This window comes from Onychostoma macrolepis, chromosome 05 (genome assembly GCF_012432095.1).
Source record: "Onychostoma macrolepis isolate SWU-2019 chromosome 05, ASM1243209v1, whole genome shotgun sequence".
Lineage (NCBI taxonomy): Eukaryota > Metazoa > Chordata > Actinopteri > Cypriniformes > Cyprinidae > Onychostoma > Onychostoma macrolepis.
In genome coordinates, this window is record NC_081159.1 from 37,611,716 (window position 1) to 37,639,656 (window position 27,941).

Here is a 27,941-nt window from a genome sequence, read left to right on the forward strand (position 1 = left end):
CAGGAGTTTATTTATTTATTTATTTTTTAGTAATTCATCAATCCAGCCAGCTTTGAGGAGAATCACAACATTACAAACTTTGATTTGCAAAAGAGCATTTATCGGACAGTGGAGATATATAAAACTATTAATTTAAAGTTGTTGATTATATCTATAGAAAACTTTAAGTTTATTGCCAAAGAATCTGCCCTTTTCTGCACAGCATCATGGGTAATGTAGTTTTTCACTACAGATTCAGCTGTTATTTATTATTACAAAAAAAAAAAAAAATGCAAGTAGATGGCTTCAACAAAAGCATATACCATCGATTCACAACCTCAGAGCTCACAGCAGGTCTGCCTATAATAGTTTATAAATTATTGATTATTAAAAATCAATTCCCCTATGGAGAAAATTATGGAGAAGGTCTTTACTGAGGGAACCCTAAAGTCTGAAAGATGATTTCTGCCTCATAAGAAAAGTGTTATGTATTATGATATACAGTACCAAGTTGAAATGTGACATTTGACTTTTGATCTCATAATTATGACTTTTAAAGTCAAAATTATGACATACTAAGTAATTATAAGATGAAAAGCCAAAATTATGACTTTAAAAGTTGTAATTGTGACATACAGTACAGTCAAAATATCACATTAAAATTATGAGATAAAAAGTCAAAATTATGATGTCAAAATTATGACATCATGAGATAAAAAATTTGAAATGACAACTATTCTTTTTTTTCCTTTTTTATCTCAAAATTTCAATTTAGCATGTCATAATTTTGACTTTTTGTGTTATAATTTCAATTTATTATGTAATAATTTTGACTTTTCATGTAATCATTTTGACTTACCAAAACTTTTTTTTTTGTTTGTTTGTTTGTTTTTTCTTACACGGCAGAAACTGGTTTCCATATGTTTCACAGAGTATTTCACAATGGCTTTGAAAGCACTTCGGCCACTCATAATCAAAGACCGGACTAGTTTTATGATTACGGAAAAGTGTAAAGATGATTTTCAGTCTGGAGCACTAAAGTAGGAGAACTTGTAAAGGAAGTGTTTGAATATAGTCTGCAGCTATATGGCCATTAGCAATGAACACACACAGAGAAAAGGCATTTCTAAATATCAGCTCGACAAAACCGCACATAAAAGTTTAAAGCGGCTTTAAAAAGTCTGAAGGTTTCCGAATCCCCTTGTAGCTGAAGAGAGCTATGAAGTTTGAAGGTTTTACACAGCCTGTGGGATGCTAGGCTGCTTGAAAGTCAGTTACTAAGGTATTATGGGCGGTTGCTAGGGTATTACTAGTCAAACACACAATGCAACGGAGAGATCTGATAGATTTAGTCTCGGGATGGATTTTCTGTGTAATAAAGAGATTATTAAGGCAGCATTGAAGAGTAGCCTATATGTGAGAGAAAAGGCAAAAGAATAACCCAAACAAGAGTTTGTTGTCAAGTACTGTTTACTTCAGTTCATCAATAGCTTTTACAACAATAGCAAATACCTCATCCACCGGCAGCTCAGAGTTAATCTGGAGGACGAGAGAGAAATCAGTCAGTTAAAGAGTAACATTTGAGTCAATCATATTTCAGTCAGTGTTTCCGCTCACCTTCCTAACGATGCCGCGCTTCTCGTAGTAAGCGATGACGGGCTCAGTGGCTTTATAATAGAGATCCAGACGCTTCTTAATGGTCTCCTCATTGTCGTCGGCGCGGCCGCTGGTCTCTCCGCGCTTCACCAGCCTCTTCACCATGGTCTCGGCTTTAGCGTCGATGTACAGCAGCAGAGCTGGAGCGCCGATCTGACAGAGAGCAGAGAGAGATATCATGCTCAAACTGAACGGAAATTTTCAGCATTCTGTAATGGGTTATATAGAATTGAACTAAATAGTTGTTTTATATACACTTAAAAGTTTGGGGTTGGTAAGAATTATTGGTAACCAGTGTTGGGCTAGTTACTCAAAGAATGTAATATATTACTTATTACTAGTAACTCCTTTCAAAAGTAATAGTGTTACTTTACTTATTACTTTCTGGAAACAGTAATTAGTTACACTACTAGTTACATTACTTTTTCTTCACGCCCCACAGAAGTTGTAACTGTGTATCTTCCACATAAAATTCTTCTAGAATGTTACTAACAACATATTTCTGCCTCGTCATTTGACCAAAATCCACATTGGATCGCAATCAGAGGTTATTGCAAACACTCAATAGTGATTGATAGTGACATTCAAGTAGAAATGTTGTATTAATCTCATTAATTGTCACGTGTAGCTTGAAGCTAATTGCAATTTCTCCGTTACCCATATACGATTACATTTCAATGTATTTTATCAAATCACATAAGTTTGTAAGAAACCGTTTAATTTTCCAAAAATATTTTTTATTATAGTAATATAATGTACCACATGCTGATCAGAGGGATGTGGGTGGGATGCCAGAGTAAAGTAAAGCCACAACTTACACAATAGTGTTCAGATCATATTTTCTCCTGACAAAATCAATATAATGCAATATTTCTATCTGCTGAATGTAAGCTTTTCCATATTCCAAGATTGCCTGCTGCACTAGGGACATCACATGCATGTACGAGTCGTGAAAATAAATCAAGGAATTATTTGATTGTTGGATTTTAAATCAGCGGGGTTGAAGCATCAGAAGTAACTAAGCTGTTTTATGGATTGTAACTGTAATATTATTACTGAAATCGTATTAGTTACACTACTAGTTACTGCAAAAATAATATTACTACAGTAACTAAGTTACTAGTAACTAGTTACTACCCAACACTGTTGGTAACACTTTACTTAAAGCCTGTATGCATTATAAAAAGTTATTAAAGGGTATAATACATTATAATTTTTCATAATGTGCATTGTAATACATTATATCTTGTCATAAATAATTATAACCAAATTTAAAATGCACAGTGTAACAATGAATTGATAATTGTTATAATATATTAACTGTGGTTACAATTATGAATGAGATTGTACAATTCATTATAAGGTGCATTACAAGGCATAATTAATGCATTAAAACAAAGGCTTTAAGTAAAGTGTTATTTCAATGATTTTTAAAAGTCTTATTTGCTCACCAAGACTGCATTTATTTGATCAATTTCAAATATCTGTTTTCTACATGAATATATGTTAAAATGTAACATTACCCCAGTCCTCAGTGTCACATGATCCTTCAGAAATATTCTAATATGCTGATTTGCAGCTCAAGAAACATTTCCGATTATTATTAATGTTGAAAACAGTTGTGCTGCCAAATATTTTTGTGGAAGAGGTGATACATTTAATTTTTCAGGATTCACAGAAGAATAGAAAGTTTTTTGAAGAACATTTAAAGAACATTTTTTTGAAATAGAAGCATTTTGTAACATTATAAATGTCTTTACTGTCACTTTTGATCAATTTAATGTTTCCTTGATGAATAAAAGTACACATTTTGTATTTATTTATTATTTTTTAAAGCTCTTATTTAGCCCAAACACTTGAATGCTGGTGTATTTTTACTTGCTAAATAAATAAATCTACGGTGGCCGAGGGAGCTCAACGCTCTGCAACTTCAGAAAACACATGCAAATAGAAAAAGCACCAGCAAATCAAGAAAACATCATCAATTTGACAGCAGGTGCTGCAAATGCTCACAACACAACCAAATAAAGAATTTTATTTGCAGTGCGTTTCTTTATTTGGTTGTGTTGTGAGCATTTGCATCGCATATGTTGTCAAATTGATGAAGTTTGCAGGTGTTTTTTTCTATTGCAGCTCGTTGAGCTCTCTCGGCCACCGTATAAATCTGCTTTATTCCGTTATATTGTGGGGTTTATTAGAAGACTCTGTGAAACTAATAGAATTTCAAAGTTATAATTTCAAAATTTTAAAGCAGATGAATTCCAAACCATTTACATTATATTTAATCATTTAGTAGACAAGTTTATCCAAAGCGACTTACAAATGAGGGCAATAGAAGCAATAAAAACAACAAAAGAGCAACGATATTTAAGTGTTGTGATGTAAATGTAGTGCTATATGGTTTGGCTTTAAGTTAATAATGGTAAATAATCAATGAAACTGACCATTTGGTGATTACAGCTTCTTTGAGATGGGAAAATATGACATCTGAAATTCACAGTTCATCAGTAACCACTTTTGATGACATTATTTCAGTCCTTAAACCCAGTCAAAAATGACCCCATTTCCTGAGATTTCGGTTTGCGTGGTGTTGCTGTTTTACCTTCTTCTCAAACTCTTCGCCCTGTTTGACCTCACGAGGGTATCCGTCGATCAGGTAGCCCTTCGAGACGTCAGCCTTGGCGATCATGGCGTCTTTGATCATGTCCAGAACTGTGTCCTGCAGAAACCAGAGCAGCGTCTCAGTGTGTCAGAGTTCATTTATCAGCTCATGCTAATGAGCAGTGGCATCAGCCCTGAGAATTGCTTTTATCCAGCATATGAAAGGGCGATTGGACTGACCAGAGGCACGAGTTCCCCCTTCTGCATGATGGCCTGCAGCTGTTTACCCCTCTCTGAGCCAGATGCCACCTCCGCACGCAGCAGGTCACCGGAAGACAGGTGAGTGTAGCCATACTTTGCCACGATCTTCTCACACTGGGTGCCTTTTCCTGAGCCGGGGCCGCCTGACATAAGAACACTGGTCAGATCCTAATATAATATTGCTTTGATTTGATTTCAGCAAGCAGCATGATGTGAACTATTAACATTTATTAATGATTTTTGAAAGACATCTGCGCACTAAGGCTTCATTTATTTATTTATCAGAAATACAGTATTGTAAAATATTTTTACAATTTCAAATCACTGTTTTCTATTTATGTTTTAAAATGTAAATGTGATTGTAAAGCTGAATTTTCAGCATCATTACTCAAGGCTTCAGTGTCACATGATCCTTCAGAAATCATTCTAATATGCTGATTTGCTGCTCAAGAAACATTTTTGATTATTATCAATGTTGAAAACAGCTGTGCTGCCAAATATTTTTGTGGAAACTGATGTGCTAAATAAGATTTGTAAAGAATAAAAAATACTTTTATTCATCAAGGATGCATTAAATCGATCAAAAGTGACAGTAGACATCTACAATGTAACTAATTCTATTTCAAATAAATGCTGTTCTTTTGAGCTTTCTATTCATCTGTGAATCCTGAAAAATTCAAATGTATCAGTTTCCACACAAATATTTGGCGGAACAACTGTTTTCAACATTGATAATAATCAGAAATGTTTCTTGAGCTGCAAATCAGCATATTACAATGATTTTTGACTGATCATGTGACACTGGAGACTGGCGTGATGATGCTGAAAATTCAGATTTGATCACAGAAATAAATTACATTTTAACATATATTCACATAGAAAACTGTTGTTTTACATTGTAATAATATTTCACAATTTTATTACCGTATGTTTGATCAAATAAATGCAGTCTTGGTGAGCAGAAGTGGCTTCTTTCAAAACATTAAAAAATCTTAATTATTTCAAAACTTTTGTGACCAGTAGTGTATATTGAAATATAATGGACTTTTGAAATGGTTTAACAAGGGGCATGTTGCTTTAATCACAGTCCTAATTCAAATGTTAATTATTAATTAAAATGATCAATTAAAATTTAATTATGTTTCTTTTAACAATTAATTTTGTTACTTGCTCTGAAACGAGGAGGAGAAACGGCTCAGAGGTGCATGCGTTTCTAGGGGTTTACGTGATGTTTAGACTTATCAGCAAACAAATAGAACAGAAAAGCAGAAATTGCTAGTACATTTTACAAACAAATGACAAAGAAATGGCATGTAACTGAAGTAAACATTCAATTTTGAAGTAGAAAACTGAAATAGTATCGTATATTCATTGTTAAACATGCTTCTCCAATAATCTTTGTTTACAACTTTGATCTGATCTGGTTTCACAACACATTTCCCTCCAAACTGCTTATGATCAGAGTTTACATTCACAAAACATGCCGCAGTTTGATGAATGATTGTTAGTAGATGAGTTACACTGGAGCTGTGAAATATGTAAAGGCAATTCAACTTACCAACCACAAAGACGATCTTAGCATTTTTAATTTTATCTGTGACACAGTGAAACATTCAAATCAGTCCAAATGTGAATAAAACATGTGAATAAACAGAAGCTGTGTTATTATTAAAGCTCTCTGAGATCTATCAGTGCTATCTGACTCTCTTGGATTCTGAAATCTGATGTTTTCCCATCATTTACCATCTGTCTCCAGCGCAGCGACTGCCGATTTACTCAAGCAGCCTAACCCCATTTCTGACCACAGTCTTTCTGCTTCACACTGATTCTGCTCTTTCCTTCAGTTACTCCTGAATGCTTGAGGTCGCCATGGCAACTGTTGCCAACATCATTCAGGTTCAGCTTCATCAAACAGGTTTGATCCTGAACCACTGATGACATGTGAACAATGGCTGTAACCAATGCAACATATTCCAATTTTTATTGTAACAACAATAGGTCTATATACATTGTGTCTGTGTATGTATATATATATATATATATATATACTTCTTTTTTGTCATTTATTTATCTTATTGTCATTCATAAAAACTTTTATTTATTTATTATTTTAAAATTGAGTTTTATTTGTAGGCTATTTTGTTATCATGTTTCTCACAACTTGAGTTGTTCTTCTTCTTCTTCTTCTTCTTCTTCTTCTTCTTCTTTTAAGTTATATAAATGTTAGGGAAAAAATGTTCTTAAAGTAATGTTAATGGAACATCCTTCTAACTTTATAAGTATTTCATATACATTTTCATAATGCGTAGAGAAAATGTTTTTAAAACAACATTTTCAAAACGTCCTTATGATGTTATGAACGTTTTTAGAACTTTTTATCTATCTATCTATCTATCTATCTATCTATCTATCTATCTATCTATCTATCTATCTATCTATCTATCTATCTGTCTGTCTATCTATCTATCTATCTATCTATCTATCTGTCTATCTGTCTATCTATATATCTATCTATCATCTATTGTAGCATTTAAATAGCATTCTAAAACTCTTAGAAACATTCTCGAAAACATTTATTTTGGGTGGGGTCAGCAGAACGTTGTATGAAACGCTTTTGTAACCTTTAAGCAACATTATAATCACGACAAGAAAATTGGACATTTCAACAGGTTTAGAAACATTTCTAAACAATGTTCCTACAAGGTATTTTTGTGTTTGTTTTGTTTTGTTTTGAACCTAAATCTGTTACCTGATTTACCACTATGAAATGTGCTGTACACTGTACACATACTGTAAAGAATCTCTTGCAGTACAGCGAGTCTCCACACGAGGTCATCAGAGACCATCAAATGATGATGATGATGACTGATGAAGACGTTCAGTTGTGTGAATCATCTCGACTGTCACTGTTTATTTGCTCTTCAGTTCTCCGTATTTGCAATTGTCATCGAGTCTAATTCTCACAGTGATCCAGTGACAGTCTCGTGTGTGAGTGTGTGTAAAGGTCAGAGCTGCTGTTCGTCTCAATCTGTCTGCAGTCCCTCTTTAGGAGGCCCATGTTTGTAAACCCTCATTGTTTCATCACACGTCCTGCACCAGTCTGCTTTAACAAACTCTACCATTTACTAAGCGCAGTTTCATTCAGGTGACTCCATAAAATACTTATACATCTCATGAACAGTCACATGTAAAAAATATTTTAAATCATAACATATTATAGATTGGAAAAAAATTCTCACCTGCCATGGTTGTCTGTTATGTGAGAGATTATCCTGTAAGAGCAATAAAAGACAAAGATTAGTCCAGATAAAGAGTTGAAAGTCTTGTTGATTTGAAGTCTGTCACTCATTCATTCTCATTTGAACTCTCGTTAACAGATCACAAAGTTCACAATCATTTCTGATGTGGCCAAGATAAGCAGATTCCCGAATTAATTCCAAGGAGAAATGTTGCTCAAAGCATCAGTGTTTCCCAACAGAGTCCTGTAACAGTGTCACACACTGACCCAGCAACACTTTATACATTACACTCCTTCCTCTCTCTCTCTCTCTCACACACACACACACTCATCTTTATCTATTTACCTTTCTGCCTGTGTCATTGTTTCATTGTCTGCTACTGTATGTGAAGTTAAATATTACCTATTGTCTGAACTGAACATTTACCAAGAGTGAGGCAAATAAATTTTGCTCCAGGTATGAATCTTACTTATCATGCATTTTTTCCACTGAGGTCAACTTGTAATATAAGGCCAGTGTCTTTTACACTCATTTAATTTTTTTCGACCATTGACCCCTTATCTATTATGATCCTTACAAATAGAGCTGTTTTATGCTGAGGTGCCTTTAAAGCTATAATAAATTGGTCCCTCTAGCGGTTAAAAATAAAACTTCACGCGTTTGGCGGGAGAAAGTTACTTTGGTTGTGCTTCGTCTCTGTTTCTCTGCGCGGATGCAGAACAGATGGACAGAGTAAGTTACTGTTTCTTTGTTTTTACAACCAGCGATTTGCGTGAGATTTGCCATTTTGAATAATCATGTACATTTTTTTTGTTCTTACTAGTGACAACAAACGTTTGTCTTTACCGAGCTGCTTTTCTCTACAGATCATGTCACACGCGACACGCACGCGTATATGCAATTTCCGCGAAAATGTTTTGTTGTTATTGTTGTTTTCCGAGCAGTTATTTGAGTAAAAACATGGTTTGGATGGAATATTTATTTGCACCCACTTATATACCATTTTGTATATATATATATATATACAGTGAGGAAAATAATTATTTCAAAACTTTTGTGACCAGTAGTGTATATTGAAATATAATGGACTTTTGAAATGGTTTAACAAGGGGCATGTTGCTTTAATCACAGTCCTAATTCAAATGTTAATTATTAATTAAAATGATCAATTAAAATTTAATTATGTTTCTTTTAACAATTAATTTTGTTACTTGCTCTGAAACGAGGAGGAGAAACGGCTCAGAGGTGCATGCGTTTCTAGGGGTTTACGTGATGTTTAGACTTATCAGCAAACAAATAGAACAGAAAAGCAGAAATTGCTAGTACATTTTACAAACAAATGACAAAGAAATGGCATGTAACTGAAGTAAACATTCAATTTTGAAGTAGAAAACTGAAATAGTATCGTATATTCATTGTTAAACATGCTTCTCCAATAATCTTTGTTTACAACTTTGATCTGATCTGGTTTCACAACACATTTCCCTCCAAACTGCTTATGATCAGAGTTTACATTCACAAAAACATGCCGCAGTTTGATGAATGATTGTTAGTAGATGAGTTACACTGGAGCTGTGAAATATGTAAAGGCAATTCAACTTACCAACCACAAAGACGATCTTAGCATTTTAATTTTATCTGTGACACAGTGAAACATTCAAATCAGTCCAAATGTGAATAAAACATGTGAATAAACAGAAGCTGTGTTATTATTAAAGCTCTCTGAGATCTATCAGTGCTATCTGACTCTCTTGGATTCTGAAATCTGATGTTTTCCCATCATTTACCATCTGTCTCCAGCGCAGCGACTGCCGATTTACTCAAGCAGCCTAACCCCATTTCTGACCACAGTCTTTCTGCTTCACACTGATTCTGCTCTTTCCTTCAGTTACTCCTGAATGCTTGAGGTCGCCATGGCAACTGTTGCCAACATCATTCAGGTTCAGCTTCATCAAACAGGTTTGATCCTGAACCACTGATGACATGTGAACAATGGCTGTAACCAATGCAACATATTCCAATTTTTATTGTAACAACAATAGGTCTATATACATTGTGTCTGTGTATGTATATATATATATACTTCTTTTTGTCATTTATTTATCTTATTGTCATTCATAAAAACTTTTATTTATTTATTATTTTAAAATTGAGTTTTATTTGTAGGCTATTTTGTTATCATGTTTCTCACAACTTGAGTTGTTCTTCTTCTTCTTTTAAGTTATATAAATGTTAGGGAAAAATGTTCTTAAAGTAATGTTAATGGAACATCCTTCTAACTTTATAAGTATTTCATATACATTTTCATAATGCGTAGAGAAAATGTTTTTAAAACAACATTTTCAAAACGTCCTTATGATGTTATGAACGTTTTAGAACTTTTATCTATCTATCTATCTGTCTATCTATCTATCTGTCTGTCTATCTATCTATCTGTCTATCTGTCTATCTGTCTATCTGTCTATCTGTCTATCTGTCTATCTGTCTATCTATATATCTATCTATCATCTATTGTAGCATTTAAATAGCATTCTAAAACTTTTAGAAACATTCTCGAAAACATTTATTTTGGGTGGGGTCAGCAGAACGTTGTATGAAACGCTTTTGTAACCTTTAAGCAACATTATAATCACGACAAGAAAATTGGACATTTCAACAGGTTTAGAAACATTTCTAAACAATGTTCCTACAATGTATGATTTTTAACTATTTATTTGTATGATACAGCTGCAAATAAGTATTTGAACACCTGTCTATCAGCTAGAATTCTGACCCTCAAAGACCTGTTAGTCTGCCTTTAAAATGTCCACCTCCACTCCATTTATTATCCTAAATTAGATGCACCTGTTTGAGGTCGTTAGCTGCATAAAGACACCTGTCCACCCCATACAATCAGTAAGAATCCAACTACTAACATGGCCAAGACCAAAGAGCTGTCCAAAGACACTAGAGACAAAATTGTACACCTCCACAAGGCTGGAAAGGCAACGGGAAGCAGCTTGGTGAAAAAGGTCCACTGTTGGAGCAATCATTAGAAAATGGAAGAAGCTAAACATGACTGTCAATCTCCCTCGGACTGGGGCTCCATGCAAGATCTCACCGTGGGGTCTCAATGATCCTAAGAAAGGTGAGAAATCAGCCCAGAACTACACGGGAGGAGCTGGTCAATGACCTGAAAAGAGCTGGGACCACTGTTTCCAAGGTTACTGTTGGTAATACACTAAGACGTCATGGTTTGAAATCATGCATGGCACGGAAGGTTCCCCTGCTTAAACCAGCACATGTCCAGGCCGACTTAAGTTTGCCAATGACCATTTGGATGATCCAGAGGAGTCATGGGAGAAAGTCATGTGGTCAGATGAGACCAAAATAGAACTTTTGGTCATAATTCCACTAAACGTGTTTGGAGGAAGAAGAATGATGAGTACCATCCCAAGAACACCATCCCTACTGTGAAGCATGGGGTGGTAGCATCATGCTTTGGGGTGTTTTTCTGCACATGGGACAGGGCGACTGCACTGTATTAAGGAGAGGATGACCGGGGCCATGTATTGCGAGATTTTGGGGAACAACCTCCTTCCTCAGTTAGAGCACGACAAGAAAATTGGACATTTCAACAGGTTTAGAAACATTTCTAAACAATGTTCCTACAAGGTATTTTTGTGTTTGTTTTGTTTTGTTTTGAACCTAAATCTGTTACCTGATTTACCACTATGAAATGTGCTGTACACTGTACACATACTGTAAAGAATCTCTTGCAGTACAGCGAGTCTCCACACGAGGTCATCAGAGACCATCAAATGATGATGATGATGACTGATGAAGACGTTCAGTTGTGTGAATCATCTCGACTGTCACTGTTTATTTGCTCTTCAGTTCTCCGTATTTGCAATTGTCATCGAGTCTAATTCTCACAGTGATCCAGTGACAGTCTCGTGTGTGAGTGTGTGTAAAGGTCAGAGCTGCTGTTCGTCTCAATCTGTCTGCAGTCCCTCTTTAGGAGGCCCATGTTTGTAAACCCTCATTGTTTCATCACACGTCCTGCACCAGTCTGCTTTAACAAACTCTACCATTTACTAAGCGCAGTTTCATTCAGGTGACTCCATAAAATACTTATACATCTCATGAACAGTCACATGTAAAAAATATTTTAAATCATAACATATTATAGATTGGAAAAAAATTCTCACCTGCCATGGTTGTCTGTTATGTGAGAGATTATCCTGTAAGAGCAATAAAAGACAAAGATTAGTCCAGATAAAGAGTTGAAAGTCTTGTTGATTTGAAGTCTGTCACTCATTCATTCTCATTTGAACTCGTTAACAGATCACAAAGTTCACAATCATTTCTGATGTGGCCAAGATAAGCAGATTCGAATTAATTCCAAGGAGAAATGTTGCTCAAAGCATCAGTGTTTCCCAACAGAGTCCTGTAACAGTGTCACACACTGACCCAGCAACACTTTATACATTACACTCCTTCCTCTCTCTCTCTCTCTCACACACACACACACACACTCATCTTTATCTATTTACCTTTCTGCCTGTGTCATTGTTTCATTGTCTGCTACTGTATGTGAAGTTAAATATTACCTATTGTCTGAACTGAACATTTACCAAGAGTGAGGCAAATAAATTTTGCTCCAGGTATGAATCTTACTTATCATGCATTTTTTCCTCTGAGGTCAACTTGTAATATAAGGCCAGTGTCTTTTACACTCATTTAATTTTTTTCGACCATTGACCCCTTATCTATTATGATCCTTACAAATAGAGCTGTTTTATGCTGAGGTGCCTTTAAAGCTATAATAAATTGGTCCCTCTAGCGGTTAAAAATAAAACTTCACGCGTTTGGCGGGAGAAAGTTACTTTGGTTGTGCTTCGGCTCTGTTTCTCTGCGCGGATGCAGAACAGATGGACAGAGTAAGTTACTGTTTCTTTGTTTTTACAACCAGCGATTTGCGTGAGATTTGCCATTTTGAATAATCATGTAAATTTTTTTTGTTCTTACTAGTGACAACAAACGTTTGTGTTTACCGAGCTGCTTTTCTCTACAGATCATGTCACACGCCACACGCACGCGTATATGCAATTTCCCGCGAAAATGTTTTGTTGTTATTGTTGTTTTCCGAGCAGTTATTTGAGTAAAAACATGGTTTGGATGGAATATTTATTTGCACCCACTTATATACCATTTTGTATATATATATATATATACAGTGGGGCAAAAAAGTATTTAGTCAGCCACCAATTGTGCAAGTTCTCCCACTTAAAAAGATGAGAGAGGCCTGTAATTTTCATCATAGGTATACCTCAACTATGAGAGACAAAATGAGAAAAAAAAAAAAAAAAAAATTCAGAAAATCACATTGTAGGATTTTTAAAGAATTTATTTGCAAATTATGGTGGAAAATAAGTATTTGGTCAATAACAAAATTTAATCTCAATACTTTGTTATATACCCTTTGTTGACAATGACAGAGGTCAAATGTTTTCTGTAAGTCTTCACAAGGTTTTCACACACTGTTGCTGGTATTTTGGCCCATTCCTCCATGCAGATCTCCTCTAGAGCAGTAATGTTTTGGGGCTGTCGCTGGGCAACACGGACTTTCAACTCTCCAAAGATTTTCGATGGGGTTGAGATCTGAGACTGGCTAGGCCACTCCAGGACCTTGAAATGCTTCACGAAGCCACTCCTTCGCTGTTCGGGCGGTGTGTTTGGGATCATTGTCATGCTGAAAGACCCAGCCACGTTTCATCTTCAATGCCCTTGCTGATGGAAGGAGGTTTTCACTCAAAATCTCACGATACATGGCCCCATTCATTCTTTAGTTTACATGGATCAGTCATCGTGGTCCCTTTGCAGAAAAACAGCCCCAAAGCATGATGTTTCCACCCCCATGCTTCACAGTAGGTATGGTGTTCTTTGGATGCAACTCAGCATTCTTTCTCCTCCAAACACGAGGAGATTTTTACCAAAAAGTTCTATTTTGGTTTCATCTGATTCTCCCAATCCTCTTCTGGATCATCCAAATGCTCTCTAGCAAACTTCAGACGGGCCCGGACATGTACTGGCTTAAGCAGGGGGACACGTCTGCAGGATTTGAGTCCCTGGCGGCGCAGTGTGTTACTGATGGTAGCCTTTGTTACTTTGGTCCCAGCTCTCTGCAGGTCATTCACTAGGTCCCCCCGTGTGGTTCTGAGATTTTTGCTCATAGTTCTCGTGATCATTTTGACCCCACGGGGTGAGATGTTGCGTGGAGCCCCAGATCAAGGGAGATTATCAGTGGTCTTGTATGTCTTCCATTTTCTAATAATTGCTCCCACAGTTGATTTCTTCACACCAAGCTGCTTACCTATTGCAGATTCAGTCTTCCCAGCCTGGTGCAGGTCTACAATTTTGTTTCTGGTGTCCTTTGACAGCTCTTTGGTCTTGGCCATGGTGGAGTTTGGAGTTGGACTGTTTGAGGTTGTGGACAGGTGTCTTTTATACTGATAACGAGTTCAAACAGATGCCATTAATACAGGTAACGAGTGGAGGACAGAGGAGCCTCTTAAAGAAGAAGTTACAGGTCTTTGAGAGCCAGAAATCTTGCTTGTTTGCAGGTGACCAAATACTTATTTTACCGAGGAATTTACCAATTAATTCTTTAAAAATCCTACAATGTGATTTTCTGGATTGTTTTTTCTCATTTTGTCTCTCATAGTTGAGGTATACCTATGATGAAAATTACAGGCCTCTTTCATCTTTTTAAGTGGGAGAACTTGCACAATTGGTGACTGACTAAATACTTTTTTGCCCCACTGTATATATAAAAAATGGTAACACTTTACAGAAAGGTCACATTTGTTAGCATTAGTTAAAGAATGACCTATGAACTAACAGTGCTGCATCTTTATCTATTTACCTTTCTGCCTGTGTCACTGTTGTATATAAAGGTGCATCTCAATAAATTAGAATGTCGTAGAAAAGTCGTAATTCAACTAAAATTGTGAAACTTGTGTATTAAATAAATTCAATGCACACAGGCTGAAGTAGTTTAAGTCTTTGGTTATTCTAATTGTGATGATTTTGGCTCACATTTAACAAAAACCCACCAATTCACTATCTCAACAAATTAGAATATGGTGACATGCCAATCAGCTAATCAATTCAAAACACCTACAAATGTTTCCTGAGCCTTCAAAATGGTCTCTCAGTTTGGTTCAGTAGGCTACACAATCATGGGGAAGACTGCTGATCTGACAGTTGTCCAGAAGACAATCATTGACACCCTTCACAAGGAGGGTAAGCCACAAACATTCATTGCCAAAGAAGCTGGCTGTTCACAGAATGCTGTATCCAAGCATGTTAACAGAAAGTTGAGTGGAAGGAAAAAGTGTGGAAGAAAAAGATGCACAACCAACCGAGAGAACCGCAGCCTTATGAGGATTGTCAAGCAAAATCGATTCAAGAATTTGGGTGAAATTCACAAGGAATGGACTGAGGCTGGGGTCAAGGCATCAAGAATTTGGCTACAGTTGTCGTATTCCTCTTGTTAAGCCACTCCTAAACCACAGACAACGTCGGAGGCGTCTTACCTGGGCTAAGGAGAAGAAGAACTGGACTGTTGCCCAGTGGTCCAAAGTCCTCTTTTCAGATGAGAGCAAGTTTTGTATTTCATTTGGGAAACCAAGGTCCTAGAGTCTGGAGGAAGGGTGGAGAAGCTCATAGCCCAAGTTGCTTGAAGTCCAGTGTTAAGTTTCCACAGTCTGTGATGATTTGGGGTGCAATGTCATCTGCTGGTGTTGGTCCATTGTGTTTTTTGAAAACCAAAGTCACTGCACCCGTTTACCAAGAAATTTTGGAGCACTTCATGCTTCCTTTTGCTGACCAGCTTTTTAAAGATGCTGATTTCATTTTCCAGCAGGATTTGGCACCTGCCTACACTGCCAACAGCACCAAAAGTTGGTTAAATGACCATGGTGTTGGTGTGCTTGACTGGCCAGCAAACTCACCAGACCTGAACCCCATAGAGAATCTATGGGGTATTGTCAAGAGGAAAATGAGAAACAAGAGATCAAAAAATGCAGATGAGCTGAAGGCCACTGTCAAAGAAATCTGGGCTTCCATACCACCTCAGCAGTGCCACAAACTGATCACCTCCATGCCACACTGAATTGAGGCAGTAATTAAAGCAAAAGGAGCCCCTACCAAGTATTGAGTACATATACTGTAAATGAACATACTTTCCAGAAGGCCAACAATTCACTAAAAATGTTTATTTTATTGGTCTTATGAAGTATTCTAATTTGTTGAGATAGTGAATTGGTGGGTTTTTGTTAATTGTGAGCCAAAATCATCACAATTAAAAGAACCAAAGACTTAACCCCTTAACTGTCACTCACAGTTTTGAACATAGACATTATAGTGCACTATCCAAACTTACATTTTTATAAGTCATGAATGAAAACATTTTGTAACATGATTTTGATGTACCATTTCCATGGTAATGCAATGTCTGATTTTAAACATGCTTCTGTTCTGCTAGGGCTGTCGCGGTTAAGGAATTTCCCTTGCAGTAATTTTGAGTGGCTCAATAGCGCGGTATGCGGTATTACCGCATATATATATATATATATATATATATATATATATATATAATCTGTGTGTGAATGTGTTACGATGTAAGGAGGTCATATTCAGAAACTCGCGTTGAAACAGGAAGTGAAGTAAACAGAAGAGAATGACAAAATAACGGTCCACATAACAAAACTTAAACCTCACAATAAGATCATTCGTATATTGTTAGCCTATATATATAACAGTTAGTTCTGATCCTCGAATCTGACTGACCAGATACTTTTTCTGTTGGTATTTCACCTGTGTGTTCTAGACGGCTGTCAGTCAGTGCAGCTTCATTGTTTCGCCTCAAGGTGGTGGCAAGAGACTGTCTTTGACTGAGCCTTTAAACCGTTCATTCAACTACACGTTCAAAAGCGCTGATTCATTCAGAGATTTGTAATGAAACATGCTGTTTAAATCATTTTAACTTTGAGCGCCACTTTTAAAGGCTCAGCTGACCAGCAGAGCGTCGATGCTGAGACAGATTGCGCTTTCCTTGGACATGACAACCTGTATTCACAGATATACATGACTCAGCCTGAAGGACAGACGCAGGTAATCGCACGCGATCAGTCGATCTCTCTCTCATTCGCTGTCTGTTTAGGCTTGTTAAGTGCAAATTTACTGAGCCTCTGTGCAAATCAGCATGATACACATTGTTATCATTAGTAATATTCAGTACACATGCACGAAGTGTAAAACGAGAAGGGCGTAACCTTACGAAAAAGAAAACACTGAAATATCGCGGTTGCTGTTGTTGTTGCATTCCTCTGCGGTTATGCTCATCAATAGCGCGATATTGCGGTTATCGCGACAGCCCGTTCTGCCTCATCTTAAAAAAACAAATTTGGATTCTACGCTTTTGAGTAATTTTCGCCCTATTTCAAATTTATCTTTCTTCTCAAAAATTTTAGAAAAAGTGGTCCTGAGCCAACTTTTGTCTTTTTTGAATGATAACAATATACACACAAAATTTCAGTATGGTTTTAAAGCCCGTCACAGTACCGAATCGGCCCTCTTAAGAGTCATGAATGATGTAATGCTCACCACTGATACTGGGCAGTCTGAGGCCTTGGTCTTGCTAGACCTTAGCTCTGCATTTGACCTGGTTGATCACAATATTCTCTTATCACATCTAGAAGCATGTGTGGGCCTTCGGGGTACATTGCTGCAATGGTTTCGCTCATATTTGACTAATAGGAGTTACTCTGTCTGCCTTGGGCACCATTCTTTTCTGTTATACACTTAAGTTCTGGTGTCCCACAGGGATCTTCTTGGCCTGGTACTGTTTAATCTCTACATGCTACCTTTGGGTTCTATTTTACATTGACATGGTCTATCATTTCATCTGTACGCTGACGACACACAGATTTATCTGCCTATAAAGCATGACGATAAGCGTGCCTTAAAGTCTGTATTAGACTGCTTAGACGAACTGAAACTTTGGCTTGCTAGTAATTTCTTAAGTCTTAATGAGAGTAAGACTGAAATTATTTTGTTTGGTTCAAATGATCATAGCACTCATGATGTTGATCTTGATACTCTGTTACAGACAGTACCACCTGTGTTCGGAATCTGGGGGTTTTGCTTGATAACAGTATAAGTGCTGTGGTTAGGTCTTGTTTCTATCATCTTCTTCTTTTAGCAAAGGTTAAGCCTTTCTTGTCTGGTAAGAACTTTGAAACTGTCATGCATGCATTTGTAACATCCCGACTTGACTATTGTAACTCTTTGTACATTGGTGCCTCTCAGAGATGTGTCACACGCTTACAGTTAGTACAAAATGCCGCGGCTCCTAAAAGGGAAGCGTAAAAGTGAACACATCACACCGGTTCTGATTTCACTTTACTGCTTACCGGTCAAATACAGAATTGATTTCAAAGTCTTGTTATTTGTATTTAAGTCTTTAACCAGGCACCACAGTACCTATCTGAACTACTGCATCCGCCTTTACAGTCTAGATTACTTAGATCTAAGGACTCTGATTTACTATATGTACCTAGTACCAGACTTAAAAACAGGTGTGATCGCGCATTTGCGGTCATCGGTCCTACATTAGATCCGCCCAAACTTTGTCAACTTTTAAATCTGCTTTGAAAACTTACCTTTTCTCCATGGCTTTCAATATTCCCTGATTCTCATTGGCATTGCTACTTTTGATTCCAGCATTTCTCCTCTATTTTGTTTTAATTTAATTTATTTTAGCCTCTTACTTTTAATTGTCTCTCTAGTGCTTAAATGCTTTGTGTTTCTATTGCTTGTCTTTTTTTAATTGTAAAGCACTTTGGTCAACACTAGTGGTTTTTAAATGTGCTATACATATAAACTTATTGTAATATATTGTTTCATTGTCTGCTACTGTAGCCTGTGTGAAGTTAAATACTTCTTATTGTCTGAAATGAACATTTACCATGAGTGAGGCAAATAAATTTTTCTCCAGATATGAATTTATGAATATTACTTATCATGCATTTTTTTTCCTCTGAGGTCAACTTGTAATATAAGGCCAGTGTCTTTTACACTCATTTAATTTTTTTACGACCATTGACGCCTTATCTATTATGATCCTTACAAATAGAGCTGTTTTATGCTGAGGTGCCTTTAAAGCTATAATAAATTGGTCTCTAAACTTCACGCGTTTGGCGGGAGAAAGTTACTTTGGTTGTGCTTCGGCTCTGTTTCTCTGCGCGGATGCAGAACAGATGGACAGAGTAAGTTACTGTTTCTTTGTTTTTACAACCAGCGATTCGCATGAGATTTGCCATTTACATGCCATCATGTAAATTTTTTTGTCCATACTAGTGACAACAAACGTTTGTCTTTACCGAGCTGCTTTTCTCTAACAGATCATGTCACACGCGACACGCACGTGCAATTTCCCGCGAAAATGTTTTGTTGTTGTTGTTATTGTTGTTGTTGTTGTTGTTTTTCCGAGCAGGTATTTGAGTAAAAACGTGGTTTGGATGGAATATTTATTTGCACCCACTTATGTATATACCATTTTATTTATATATATATATATATATATATATATATATATAAAATGGTAACACTTTACAGAAAGGTCACATTTGTTAGCATTAGTTAATGAATGAGCTATGAACTAACAGTGCTGCTGCTTGCTAACATGCACTGTTGATGTTGTGCATCTACTGTACATTACGTATCAAGTCCAGGATGCAGCAACTGTAAAATGTGCACAAATAAGTGTGAACTGACACTGAAGTCTGACAATGTTTTGTACAATTCAACCTGCTTCTAGCTACCTTTTCAACAAACTAGTACCCACCACTTTTTACAGATTTTTTATTTATTTATTTATTTATTTTAATTGGTTTGGTACTATTTTCACAAGTAAGAAAATAGTACCAAACCAACACAATTGAATTGTACTAACACAATTGAAAATATGCTGAAATGTTTGAAAAAAGTGCACTTTTGATGATCTGTTGTGATATTAGTACTAAGAGTTTTGAAAATTGACCAATTGCTTGTGAAAATTGCACCAAAGCAATTTTTAAAAAACTGTAAGACAGTGCCAATGTGAAGTAGTTTGTCCCAAATCTTGCCCATGCAATACTCTGCTACACACAAGTATGTACTTAGAAGCTGAAGTCTGACTGAAATGATCAGGGATTCTTCAGCTGCTCCACACAGACAAGAACAGCATGAGCTTTCACACACTTCACCACATTATCACCAGTGCTTCTGCTGAGCAGTGCAAATGTGTTCATGTGTTGATGTTTATCTGTTCACAAGACCTTATTTTTACAGTTCAGTTTCAGTAAAAGCTCTTTATTTGAAATTTTGAAAGCTGCAGTATGTTAAAGTGTTGCAGTATGTTCTGTACTATAATAATCTCAACAACAAAAAAGAAGGAACTTTTCATGTGTAAATCAAACTGTCCATGCAATCTTATGAAATATTTTGCATTATTCCATGGTCTGTCTGAATACTGGATTCTGATTGGCTGGCAGGTATGAAATATAACCGTTTATACTACGGGGCCGTTGAATGCTTGAATCTGATTGGCTGCCGAACGTTCTAAGGTGTGCAATTATTTTCAGGGAAACGCACGGCGAACGTAGTTCCAGGCAGCTCTTGACCGCATTACATGACCATATCACTTCGGCAAATGATTTCTGTTATTTCAAAGGTCTTACAACAGCAAAATAACCAACACCCACAACGACACTGGCCAAATAAATAAATATAGTAAACAATATGATAAAAACGACAGATCATGTCCATGTTTTTACCACAAAATTACGCTTTATTATGTATGGAAAGCACATACTCTATCTCTCCCGCTCTCTCTCCCTCACAGACCGCACACACATTACAGTTACAGTTTGCACACACACTAACATACATTGCGCTAATGTTGTTAGCGCTACTCTGACGATTTTATCAGTAAACAACTTAAAAACTACATGATTTCTCACAAGCGAGGTAACAACATCGGCGCTGTTCGTGAACAAAAGGAACTAAGTTTCACTATAACTAGAGACATTGCTGCCGAACATTATTGAGAGACGCACAGAGGTAATTATCTCTCTCTCTCTCTCTCTCTCTCTCTCATAACTTAGTTATTAACTGTATTAACTTCATTAATCTGCTATCAACGGCTCAAGCCTCCATTACTAGGTTTAAAATGACGTTTTGGAATTAGCAACGGAGGCCTTGGATGAAACGCGGAAGAAATAATCCTACTCACAACAGCGATTTAAGTAGAAATACCGGACGAATGCCTTGAAATATATCATCTGATCGATGTCTTGAGGTGTGGCAACCATAGTATAAGCGGAATAATTGACTTCGGTCCATTGAATTATTAGAAAAATAATGCACACCCGAGGTGTAACGGCCACTCCGCTTCGCATCGTGACCGCATCACCACCTCAGGTGTGCATTATTTTTCTAATAGTCCAACGGCCCGTCGTCAATTATATCCTTACCTAACCAACACGCATTACTCGCTCGCACACACACACACGGAGAGAGAGAGAGGTCAGAAATTGCAGATTGCGCTGCACACACACATAAACTTGTTGTCAACGCTTGCCTGTGATTTTTATTAATAAAATAGCCTAGATACTAGATCGCTACCTTATATTCCCCAGCAACGAGGTGATAAAATCGCTGTTTTTGAAGTAATTGTTTGTAGATAGACGCACAGACGCAGCAAGCAGGTACACACAACTGTCATATCTCTGATAATAATTAATTGAAATACATGCTATAATTCATTCAAATAAATGTGGTCTATTATATACCGCACTATTTCATCTCTGTGTCTGATTTGAAGCAGGCAGAATGCTAGTGCTAACATGCCATAACTGACGAAAATAACTAATTTTTACCCATCCGGTCAAATAGTGCGCTGCAAAGAGCAATACTAGTTTTAACTTGTCTACAACTTGGCAAATGACCATGGAACAAGCAGGATAATCAACGGCTAGCCGTGCATTAAAGGATTTTAATGCACTTCGCGTCGGGCGGTTCTTTGCCTCCACGTCATGCATTAAAATCCTTTAATGTACGGCTAGCCGTTGATTATCCCTTACTTGTGCGTCAGATGAAAGCTGTTTTTGGCATAAAAATACAGCTGTGAAGAACATTTTTAAAACCCTGCAGCCAATGACACTATTAGAGACATCAATCTACCCATCTTTACATCAAAAACTAGATTCAGAGGCACTATGAGATGGTTATGAACGCAAAAATGAGCTGATGTTCCTCACAGCTGTGACGTATGTGAGCTGTCACACCTCAACACAAAACCAAAAGAGGAACCCTGCTTATAGACGTGTAGAGCCATTACTGCCTGACACTGTAAACAGTTTAAAGTTAACTGGAATTCAAAACTCTCAAACACTCATTTATTTACATATATTTATCAGTTATTGCTGCAGAGGTTTTTTGTTTTTTTTTTGGTCTCAAGTTGGAGTTAGTTTCACATGTGACGTGTTTATGAAAATAATTCAGATACTTAATCACAACCATGGCTTGCATAGACCAACAGTAGACTGCAGCCTAACAGCTGAGCATGTTCTCTGCGTTATAAATTGTATGAAACAGCTCTGTCAGTCGTCTGTTCAAGTGTAGAGGTTAGTGACACTCAGATGACACACCCACCACTATGACTGAGTCTCCAGACAGGATTCATAAAGCATAAAGACTCTAAACACTACAGCAGAAAGAGAGAGAGAAGCTTATAAAGAGTGTGTCTTACTGTTCTGGAGTTCTGCAATCAGGCTGAAATACTCCCGTCTTGGAGCGTCTGGATGGCAAGTGTAAACAGATCCCTTTTTCTTGTGACGGCACAGCTGGTCATGTGACCCGCAGTGCCTCGCATGCAAATGCTGAATTCTCAACTGGTCCTGCTGGTCTGTGCTGCAATGCTATTTTGAAAGAGCAGTGCTATAGTAAGTTATCCTAATGAAGATGAAGCTTTGCGAGCAGATTGTCTTATATGAATGACTGTCAGAGATCTCTGCTCACTGTTGAAGCATTTGCTACGGCTTTAAGCCAACTGTGTCTGAGGTTTTACAGACTGTTTTTAATAGTAAGGGTTACTCAAACAAAGGTGACTATATCCATTATTAAATGTTTTTGCCCTGGCAGAGAGACCAACAGAGTTGGCACAAATATGTTTCATTATTATTATGATGTGTCATGTGTTAGAAGGCACTATTCGAGATTCAAAATGTCTCAGCTATTAATATTAATATATCACACATACACTCATATAAGCTCAAATATTGCATAAAGCATAAAATATTTATAATACTAAAAATATCTATCTATATTTTTAGTATTACAAATATTTCTAATATTTTTGATACATGTATTCTAATAATTTTATGCATAAGAAAATGTATTTGACTGTTGTAAATGAACCTAAATGAAACTTGAGCTGAAGCAACGAGTCTGGTCATGTTTCCTTTCAAATATGGAAATGTGAGGACATTATGAGGTTATGAAATAATACAAAAGCATGCCACTCCTATTCCTTCCATTGTCTAATGTTTGGTCAAGCCAGCATAACAACTATGGTATGCAAGGCACATTAAAGCTATTCCAGAATTCACATTATAGGGTTCAAAGTCTTACAAACTGATTTGTATTTTTCACATATAGTCAAACACTGCTGAGTTTTTGGAACTATTTGCACTTCATGTGTCTTTACCGATCAGAAAACTATGCAATCAGGAAAAGACTGACTGAAACACATTGCAACCGGATCACCTAAAGTGCTTCAGGAAGTGGTTTCAGACACATTCCTGGTCAAGTGTGCGTCTGTTTGTTTAAGATACAAAATTGTACTCCTCCCAAAACTGGAAGTGCAGCACATGTCTATTTTGTTTTGTGCAGTGAACTCCACTGACACACTGCAAGTGTTATGTAATGTACTGATCTGTTCTCCAGCAGGCTGATTTATATGTGGGTGACCCTGTGCCACTGTAAATGTCACCCAAAGGCCTGAATCAGCACCGGACACTTCAGCGCTGCCTGTCCTGCCTATTATGGTGATTTTGCAGGACTCTGAGACAGTTGTGAGACAGTCAGGGTGTTTGTATGGTCTACATGCGTGTAATGTACTGTATGATGCTGATGAATTGATTATGGTAGAGATTCAAGAGCACGTGAAGCAAACACAGGTCCGGCAGCTCTCGCTCTCTGCAGCGACATGTCTTATTTCTACTGACGTGAAGTGTCTATATGGAAAGCATTAGCTGAGAATCATAGCAGGTTTAATGGCTTGTGTTCATGCTTGTATTATTTACAGTTCAGCCTTATAAACTGCAGTGCAGTTTGTGACTCATTCTCAGTAAACGCTGCCATTTCAGTCCCGATTACTTCTTGTGTAATTAATGGCTTACTCATCCCTTATTATTTGATAGATTGGAAAATTCAAGAGATATTTAGAAATAAAGCATTCATTTTGTGTTTAAATGTTAGTCCACATGCACAGTATCTGCATTACTTTATCTGCTTTTCAAGAATTTAGCAAGCTGGAGCATATGACTAAATTACAACAGACTGCTTTTCATGAGTCCTTCTGACTATACAGAGCTGACACTTTATGATACTTTTAGTTTATCATTCAAGACTCAAAATTACTTAGATATTAATATAGAGACATAAGCTCAAACACATAACAAAGCATAAAAATATTTATATAATTATATTTATAAAATGATACCAATTTAATTATAAATGTATACATACAATTATACATGTTTAATTGTAGGTTATTATAGTTAACTATTACTAAAATTAAAACCATAAAAAAAAACATTATTGGTATAAATATATAAATAGAGTAAATGTTAACTGAAATAAATAAATAATAAACTTTTTTTTTTTTTAATTTTACCTACTAGCGGCCAATGCAACAGTTCTCATTTAAATTTAGTTTAACTTGCTGTGCTAAAATAACCATTTTCATTTAAAATAATAATTTTAATTTAGTTGAACTTGAATGATACCAAAATAGGTACACATATTATTATACATTAAATATTTATAATATTTTTATGTTTAAGAAAATGTATGTGACTGTAGTAAATGGAAGCTGAAGCCACAAGTGTGTTACTTTACTATGTGTTTTATCATGTCAACGTTTTTCTTATAGGTAAAATTTCAAAAGGATTATATATATATATATTAGGGGTGGCACGGTACATGTATTCGTACCGAACCGTCACGGTATGGGCGTCTCAGTTCGATGCATGAGGCCTTACGACGAATACAGGCAATTCACCCCCAATCCAGAAGGGGGCGCCCGCAGTAATGCAGCGTGTTTGAAAACCGCCAGCAGAACAGCAAATGCCATGAGTTGCGCACTTGAAAACAAAGCCCACTAGACAGTGACCATGTTCTGATTGTGAACGCGTCTCTCACATAGACTGACAAGGGAGTATACTTTAAAGGCTTGCGCACTCAACTGTTTGCGAAATGGAGCTTTGTGCTTGTGTATCATACCTCTCTCATTCGGCACAAATCCAAATATTCCATAATATTTCCATATTTGCGATGTAACTTATCTGAATGCTAAACTATTATTTATTATGTAAATGATAGGCTTTGTACTTCAGTCGCATTCCAATGGTGACACAGAGGAGGGCGCTGATGTTGGGCTCACTGTATTTTATTTTGATAAAGTACCAACTGCGCTGTCAAGTTAGCAATGCTGGAACTGATGTGTTTTGTGTGTGTGTGCGCGTGCGCGTGCGCTCCGGCGCGATCACTTCAACTGTTTCCTTATACCAGCAGAATCAACTTTAAACACATATTGTCTTATTAATAATCACTGTATAAAGGTCTGCTTTTATTTGTGTACACTCACAATGAAAACAAAACAGATTTCATATATATAACATGTAATAATATTTAGTATTTTCACATCTAGATGGAAAAAGTAGTAATTTGCACTACTGTCTGTTCAAAATAAATGAAAAGAAACTGAGCATAGTAGATTCCACCCCCACCCCACCACCCGTTGTACCGAAATCGTATTGAACCGTGACCCCCGAACCGAGGTACGTACCGAACCGTGACATCTGTGTACCGTGCCACCCCTAATATATATATATATATATATATGTATGTATATGTATATATAATATGTATATATACAGTATATTGACTCCCTGTAAACTCCCATTTGCTCCTTTCAGAAACCAACATAATAATTATGCAGTTTTGGTAGAAACAATGTTGCCATGACTACTCAAACATTGGTTCAAGAGGTGCAATAAGGTGTCACTGTGTGCATCAGCCAGCAAAATTAATCAAAAGTTAGAAAGGTTTGACTTTGGACTTTGATTATGTAATGCTTTGGTAATGTAACACTTTTTTTTTGTTGTTGTTGTTACTAGACAGCGTAACTCTACAGAGTTTCATGTCAAGAGTCCTAGACGAGAAGGCACAAATGCAACCTGAGGTGCACAGAGCTGTTTGTAATATTTTCTATTAAAAGCTGGTGTAAATATGAGCTGGATCGCTCCGCAGACAGCTGCTCACATCAGCAGCCACAAATGAAACCTTCATCTTCTGTATGCAATGCATTTTAACACAGATATCAATGATGCCATTAAACTTTGTGCATTCCTGTAATATTTTCAAATAGTCATTTTGAACTCATTTAACATATTATCAATGTAGTGTAACCCAGTTGCTGCATGATTTTCCCCACCAAAAAAAAAAAAAAAAAAACTAAAACAACTGGCGTTAAAAACTATTTTCACTCAGAAATTGCTAGTAAACAATTACACAGATTCACAATTAAGAAATGGCAAGTAACACAATGAATTAAACGTGAAATGTTTAAATAGAGAGACTGAAATAGTATTTTCTTATAAAATGTACTCCAGTCATGTTTGAAAAATGCACAGCGTTTGTGAACTTAAAGAAAAATTATCAAACTAATAAATCTCTTTATTATATTTTTTAAAAATATATATTAAAGTTTTATTAATTTTAATTTTATTAATTTACATTTTATAATTATATAAAATTATTATATAATTGTGTATATAACTTTTTTAAGCTGTACTGACACAAATTTGGGTTGCAAGTAAGGGTTGCAAAAATGGCAGTAGTCAATTGTAATCAAAATAACAGTAAAATATAATATTTAGGATATGAACAACACTTTTTGAATGGTAGCTTAATGTGCTTTCAAGCCCTATTTTGTACCCTGTTCAGGAATAGATTATTTTTGGGAATATGGGATCCCAGCAAGTGTCTCCAGACTAGATTAAATGTCATGTATGACCTCATAAATCAGCCATCAAAATTTAGAACTAGCTGCATGTGTTTTAATGGGACTCAGGGTCATGTGACGCATCTGTGGACACCTTGTGCTCACTTTCTGGTGACACTGATATGAGGGAAACCTCGATCCCATCCTATCATGTAGTTTCATGACCCTCCTGTCATGAGGAGACACTAAAAAAAGATGTTCCTTTACGGCAGCAGCTGCTGTCTGCCACAAAACCAGAGCCACGACCGCTTCACATTATCAAACCCGATCGGAAAAACACATTTCTGCTGTTGCCATAGTAACAGTGCTGCTGTAGCTTTAAGAGAGGAGAGCAGCTCTGTTTGACGTAAATGAGGCCGTGTTTACAATGGAGAACGTGCGACTGATTCCATCAGAGTTTTATTCTTGAGCATGAGATCATCACTGCATTAAGCAGCTCATGAGAAAACACACAGAGACTGCAAAATGATGAAACAACACACATGCATCTGCGCGTTTGTCCGTTTGACATTGCAGCTGTCAAAACACATTCTCATGCAGCTTTACACTGATCAGCCTGTGAACAGCAAGACCTTAAAGAGCTTAACTCTCTCTCTCTCTCATGCACACACAAACACACATGATAAGGCATTTCCGTGCTGTATTGTTGCACTTCCTCTCAGTGTACTGACCTGTCTGTCTCTCTGTGTGTCTCTCTGTGGTCCAGTGAAGGCTGAGCGTCTCCGGCTCCTGTCTGTCTGAGTGACCCGCTGCACAGCAGCCCTCCCTCTGCCCACCACCGCTTTATATAGCACCGCAAGGCTCCGGCTGACGCACGGCACACTGGG

At 36.7% G+C, this 27,941-nt stretch overlaps 1 protein-coding gene across 3 annotated transcripts; it reads right to left on the minus strand.

The window, feature by feature from the left end:
* Positions 1-1,431: 1,431 nt before the first annotated feature.
* Positions 1,432-27,907, minus strand: ak1 (adenylate kinase 1). Of its 3 annotated transcripts, XM_058775068.1 has the most exons (8): positions 27,786-27,907; positions 22,576-22,744; positions 7,737-7,769; positions 6,056-6,091; positions 4,477-4,640; positions 4,238-4,354; positions 1,597-1,788; positions 1,432-1,518 (listed from the first exon to the last, which is right to left on the minus strand). In XM_058775068.1, the coding sequence occupies exons 3-8, from the start codon at positions 7,741-7,743 to the stop codon at positions 1,450-1,452; spliced, it is 585 nt and encodes a 194-aa protein (XP_058631051.1). In that variant the 5' UTR covers positions 7,744-7,769; positions 22,576-22,744; positions 27,786-27,907; the 3' UTR covers positions 1,432-1,449. The 3 variants fall into 3 exon arrangements, with proteins under 3 accessions (XP_058631051.1, XP_058631048.1, XP_058631049.1); XM_058775065.1 differs by lacking the exons at positions 7,737-7,769; positions 22,576-22,744 and adding an exon at positions 11,927-11,959 and having other exon boundaries at positions 27,786-27,883; XM_058775066.1 differs by lacking the exon at positions 22,576-22,744 and having other exon boundaries at positions 27,786-27,875.
* Positions 27,908-27,941: the final 34 nt, after the last annotated feature.